Source organism: Habropoda laboriosa, unplaced genomic scaffold, assembly GCF_001263275.1.
Source record: "Habropoda laboriosa isolate 0110345459 unplaced genomic scaffold, ASM126327v1 scaffold816, whole genome shotgun sequence".
In the NCBI taxonomy this organism is placed as follows: domain Eukaryota; kingdom Metazoa; phylum Arthropoda; class Insecta; order Hymenoptera; family Apidae; genus Habropoda; species Habropoda laboriosa.
This window is the reverse complement of record NW_017101002.1, coordinates 692316-698569: the sequence shown is the minus strand read 5'-3', so window position 1 is coordinate 698569 and position 6254 is coordinate 692316. Positions and strand designations below refer to the sequence as shown.

At 44.3% G+C, this 6254-nt stretch overlaps 1 protein-coding gene across 1 annotated transcript in view; it reads right to left on the bottom strand.

The window, feature by feature from the left end:
- The window catches only part of LOC108577848 (Na(+)/H(+) exchange regulatory cofactor NHE-RF1), a 7705-nt gene extending 3252 nt beyond the window's left edge, over positions 1–4453 (bottom strand). Inside the window, exon 1 of the mRNA XM_017941063.1 lies at positions 3479–4453. Within this exon, the coding sequence (XP_017796552.1) occupies positions 3479–3904 (426 nt within the window). The 5' untranslated portion in view covers positions 3905–4453. The remainder of the gene's footprint in view (positions 1–3478) is intronic.
- Positions 4454–6254: the final 1801 nt, after the last annotated feature.

The window sequence follows — 6254 nt, the reverse complement described above, 5'->3', positions numbered from 1 at the left end:
CTTATCGAGCCCGGAATTGAAAGGACTCACTCTCTCCCGAAAGTTTGGTTGGACTGCGGTTACAAGTCCGGAATCCTCGATGGCGCAAGAAACGAAAAAGGTGGATACGCGCGGCCAATACAACGTTATCGATGACTAACTTTCCTCCTCTGTGGCCGGTGGCAACAGAAGCTTGGATCGCATGCAAAGATGGTGTTTATGCATCGCGATGATGCAACATCTCCATAAAACTTGGGGAATCTATGTCGCGGCATTGCTGCATCCTCGCCGGTATCCCGCAATTCAATTAATTCTAGCAACGACACGAGGTCGTGTTCGTACGCAATCGAACGAGAGTTCATCCCATTGCTTGGCGACTATCGTGGGGGGGGGGGGGGGGGGGGGGGGAGGGGGGGGGGGGGGGGGGGGGGGGGGGGGAGAGAGGAGAGTAGTTGTACTGTTGGAGAAAAGGTGGAAAGAAGAAGACGGGGGACACAGGTCGCGTGTATTGTCTGGTGAGGCGTGCGGCCTGATTTAATTATTCTCGAGCAGTGTCCCGGTTCCTTTTCAAGAGGGGGATCCCCGTTATCTGCATACGCATTCAGCCTGGCGTTTTTGGCACGCTTTCTTCGAAAATCGCTTGAATCGCGGCACACGGAAATCGAATAAGAGCGGATAACGGATTTTTAAAGCTAGTCGTGTGTGGTTTTTCAGGACAGGATTTCACCGGTTTTACCGTGGCATCGTTTAACTCCCCCACCCTCTCTCTCTCTCTCTCCCGACAGACAGACAGACACACGTAGGTGTCCGTGAAAATCTGGAAAGATCCAAAGTTGGCTGTTTCCACTGGAAGCAAAACGGTGGTTTTCCCTCTCGTTCGCGTACCGCGCGTGCCACACACGGTTACACGATTGCGCAACAGAAAACGGTGGCAGGAAGTTGACCAGACTATAGAGAAGTGATTAATTATTTACTATACGAGTGATCGAGCTCTCGCGGCACCGATCTACGCGAGTAGCAAAACGCTCGGTAGATAACGGTGAACGTTTCTCGATAATTAAGTTGTTCGAGGAATTATTCTCTTTCTCTCTCTCTCTCTGCTCTCTGTTTCACCCTGATCACGGGATACGCGTGCGTCTTCGATTACGTAGCGTGGAAATTTACGTAATTTTACGCGGCAAATGACCGGATTTCCGGCGAATCCTATCGACGGAGGACGAACGTTTCGATCGCGAGATAGTTGAGACGAACCGTATCGCGGCAAGACGATCGAACGCGGATCCCATCAAGACGAATTAAGGCCAGTGACGTGCCATTTTGTAAAGGAGGAACTTCCGCCGATTAACGCGGTAATTGTTACATCCGAGAATGCCCACGGTGATATCGTTCAACGAGAACCGAGTTACAATTCTCCCCGCTACCACCTAGATTCCCATCGATAACCTGTTTACGAATTTTCTCGAGAAAAGTGACGATAAGGTGCGCGCGAGCCTTGGAACGAAGGAAAAGGGGGAAAACGGATCTCGCGATACGGTTTTTCTACGTGCCTTATCGCTGGTGAACAAAACGGATGAGTCACCGGGTGCTCGCGAACGCTCACCTTCGACCAGCAAATCGCGACGTAACGCCGAAAGAGGAAAATTGCTTTTTCTAGAAAAGTCCCTGCTCCGCCGGAGACAAAGAATTATCCTCGTCGAAACGAGAATTGTTCACGATTCCGAGAAACCTTGAGAAAAAATTCCCAAGTATTTGATTTTACCTCGTGCTTACCTCGTGTCTACACCAAGCTGAGATTCTCGTCGAACGTGACACGATGGAATAAATAACGAAACGCTCGCCGATGGAGTATTCAATTTCAAGCTACCTCGCTGCTTACTGCTGTACGCGGTAAAAACTAAGGTTGGACGGGATATAACATGAAACGCGAATACACGTCGCTGATCGAATCTTTCCACGTATACCTATTACGTTGAAAAAACAGAAAATTACGAAGATAAAAGTTTTACCGTCGCGCAAATAAAACGGTCGAAATATAAATGATAAGAGGCAGACAAGAAGAATGAGCACACTCGCGGAGGCTGCGATAATCGTATCGAGTTGAACACGCGTTATCGTTCCGTGGCGTTTCACCGGAAAGAAACGTGCGATACTGTATCGTGACACGGTTCGTCTTCTTTCGCTCGTACACTGCAAAACTCGTCCAGCGTCGTCGTGAGACAACACAAAAATTGAAAAAGCACTTGCGAGCGTACGTATTTACCAAGGCAAGTGCGGTATCGCAACATCTGTTCTCGGTTCGAATAGGATCCTTGGCATCCGTAGACTTCTCACGAGTTGGACGGTTCGGTTGCTGTTCCGAGCGAGTCATCGAACAAGAACTGTCGTCGCTCGATAGACGAGAGCTTTCCCAGGATTAGCAAACATCTTTTTGCACCATCGACGTGCATACATATGTATATACGCGTCATTCAAATCACTCTCCTCGCGTTATTCGGTCAGAGTTTTTTGTCGTGGAAAAGGGTAAGAAGAATGATCGAAACTGCTCGTTTCTACTTTGTTTGATCGAACATTTGCACATGATGCGCGGCACCAGTCTTCCACGTATGGCGCGCTAATTTTTTTCCTCGACCCCCGCCTCTCCTATATAGCTAACTGGGGTAAACACAGATGTTTCGAAGCGCAGCCTGGCGAAACGCTTATGCGTATATACGTTTATCTGTAGAAATGTATAAGCACGACCGTCGTCGGATATATATATTTCTCCCTTGAAGAAACGATTCTCTTTATTCTTTACCTTGATAATAGAAATCGCAGTTACTTTACATCGCCGATTATGTACTCGTAAGGTTTAAGCCCACGTTAATTATCGAGTATTTACGCATACGTAAAGTATGCGACATTAGCAGCCGAAATAGAAATAAAATGCGGAGAAACGTGTGGAACATTATGGATTCTTGTTACGACGGAGAAAACGCGATTTATTATTCCGAGTAAATGGACGCGTTCGTCTGACTCACACCTGAAGATATTATCGAGGAGAAAACAATATGCCAGTTCTTTGCTAAATTTCTTAATTATGTACTAATAAGCGTTTGATAAAAGAGAAAAACCTTGCGTACTTTAGCATGGTTTAAGGCGTTCGAAAATTGCTCAGATCAAAAGTTTCGTTGTTACTTTTACTAGTTTGTAAGGTAATTACGGTAGAGAATGATTTCTCAAAGTGCGTCTGAAAGTGATTTGAGAGGAAAGACCGCGTAGATGAAATCACTGGACGTGCTGCTGCGTATGCATATGTACGGAAGGGGTCGCAAGCAACAGCGATTATGTAGTCGTAAACGAGTCGAACGATGTATGCGTACGTTATAAACCGAAGCAACAGGTGGATTCACGACTATTCCACTGTTATTTCTTTAAGATTTTCGTGCGTCGAGCAACAGGTAGAGACACGTTCGAAAGGGATAGTTTAATTGTAAGAAAAGGAGGAAAGAACGATACGTACCTCGTCGATGGAGGCATTGCTGCCGTTCAGCTCTTCTTGCTCGACACTGTTCGGATTCTTCTCCGGGGTCTTGTTCACCTTGACGTTAGCCATGGTGCCCTTGATAACGATGTTGTTGGCCCTGAAATATTCGTCGGCCTCCTGGTCGACCACCAGAAGCTTCGTCTCGTTGGGGAAGGCCTTTATGCGTTCAACAACCTGTTTATGCGTTTCGTTCGCGATGTTGATCTCATTAACCTCGACGATACGATCACCTTGCCGTAAACCAGCGGCCTGACTAGGAGAACCATCGTCCACCTTTCCGATAAACTGCCCGTTCTTCCCTTTTTCCGCGTGCAAGTTAAACCCGTAACCGTCGAAATCGTCCCACTTGACGATATGGCAAAGTCGTGCACACGGAGCCTTATCACCCTTCAAGGAAGACATGTTTCACCCTCGTAGCAGTGTCGCGGCGCACAGAACGAAACGGAAAGCGGCCCTGACGTATGTGTGCGTGCTCGAGCAATCGAGGAACGACTATACCACGAAAGAAAACGAAGAAAAGTAACGCGCTACACACCAATGGCTATGTGAATGTTTGCACTATGTCGCACCGCAATCGGTAACAAGATTTTCTGCGGAGAGGATCGACGATCGAGGCGCGGCCTTACGGTCCGTCCGTGCCTCATACGGTGGCTGGTTGACTAGGCGACTGGCTAGCTAGCAGGCTCGGCCTCGCCGATTTTCCTCTTCACCTGCCACGAGGCGATTATTCGAACCGACTGGCGGTACTCACCGTCCTCGTGAATCGCTCACCATCGAGCGTGGGGAACTCGAAACTTAAAGGTCGGTTCACGTGTACGCGAGGTCACGTGCACCAATGGCCGCGAACGAATTGCCAGCCAAAATCTTTCCGAATATCCTCGATCTAACGAGTATATATGGCCGATCGAACCGGCACGTTCTACAACGCGACACCGAACCAATCCATGCGAGACGCTGACGTTGACTTTGACTAGAAACTGAACGCTACACGCCGACCACGCCGACGTGGTGGGGATGAAACGCTGCTGTTGTCACTTGAGCGCCAACTAATGTAGCACCACCTGTCGGTAAATCAACGAAACCTAGCTAAATCTATGATTAAATCTATGGTTCGATAAAAAGCGTTACCAAAATTTTATATACATATATACAAATCTATACAAATACTTGGATGTACGTAGTAACGTGAAAATATCCTTTGCTATTTTAACATGTATAACTAATTCGTTATGATTGTCGTTTTACGAAAGGAGGGATTAACCACCTGTTGCAAGTGTATAGAATAAATTGGACAACGAAACAGAAATGGTTTTAACTAGTTACCAATGAAAACGTTAAAAAGGTAATTACGCATTGTGGTTTACAAAGTTCACCGATGAATTTCCTTGCGTCGTACTCCACGTGCGATCTAATTCTTCCTTGACTTTTATTACTCGTCAAACGTCCGTTCCATTACTCGAATAAGTACGCCCTGTAATTTCGTAAACTTCCATGGAACAATTGGTTACGTGAAATATTACGTTACAAAAGCGAAAAATTTTCTCAAATTTAGTGCAGAATTGTCTGAAAAACGACGTTCTAATAATACCGAAAAACTGAATGTTTGCATAGTAGTTTATGATCATATGCGTACTCATGTACATACACGCCTGATAAGTATCTATGTGTATGTAATGAAGCTTGCACGTCGATATTTTACTACACGTAAAAAATAGCTCTCCGGTAATTTTCAAGATATCTTATCGGGATAGCGATAACATTTTGCATAGTAACATTTTAATTAAGCTTCGAAAAGATTGAAAGTTGCAACGTGATGTAGCATTTGAAAAATTCCGAAAGTACCTACTATTATGCGTATAGAAAATAGAAATCTATCAAATTGAAATTGAAACCTGCACTTATGGGTGAAATCACTTGTGATCATGGGGTGAGTAAATACGATTGCAGATGCATAAGACCGCAAACTATCGGTATTTTCAAACTGAAGACTAAAATGTGACGTAACAAAAGAATTGTTGTAATCTCAAGAAAACGAACAATTATACGTATCGCGATAAAAGGAAGTAAATTATGTGATAACGTAGCGATGACGAATTGATGATTAAATAGGTGAGAAGTGATTCAATCTACGATTAAAAGAACTTAACAACATTCGGAAAGTTCGAACATTGTCGTTTCTTTCATTTTGACAGACGCAAAAGGATGATTCACTTGATTGTAGAATAATTTAGTCGGAGATCCTTTTCTATCGTTCTACCGATAATTAATGGAACAAGTACTTTAATTAAAAGGCTGAATTGTTTGCACGCTTATTGCTTACAGAATTACATATACATACATACGTACGATGTTTGCGTATTCAATCGTTTAATTTCTACTTGTGTGCCTTCGTATTTTACCGATGACGAATCGTGACGATTACATGATATATAAGCACATTTTACCACGTCTCTGTTCTCCCCAACGTACATATGTATATACCGTATATTTCTTTCAAAGTCAACTCTTATTGTTAGACGGAATAATTTTCACTTCATCGCGAACAAAACCGAGAAACGAAATGGACTTTAATATGTCGATGTAATTGCATTAGTTTCTAACAAAACGAAGCATTTCAAATTTATGTAATTTTCGAGTAACGTTACATAACGTTGTATACAAAAATTTTTTCCAACAAATCGTCTCGTAGATCGAATCTAATTTAATAAAGACATACGGCGTAGGGCGTCTGAAACGCATTATACGATCCTGA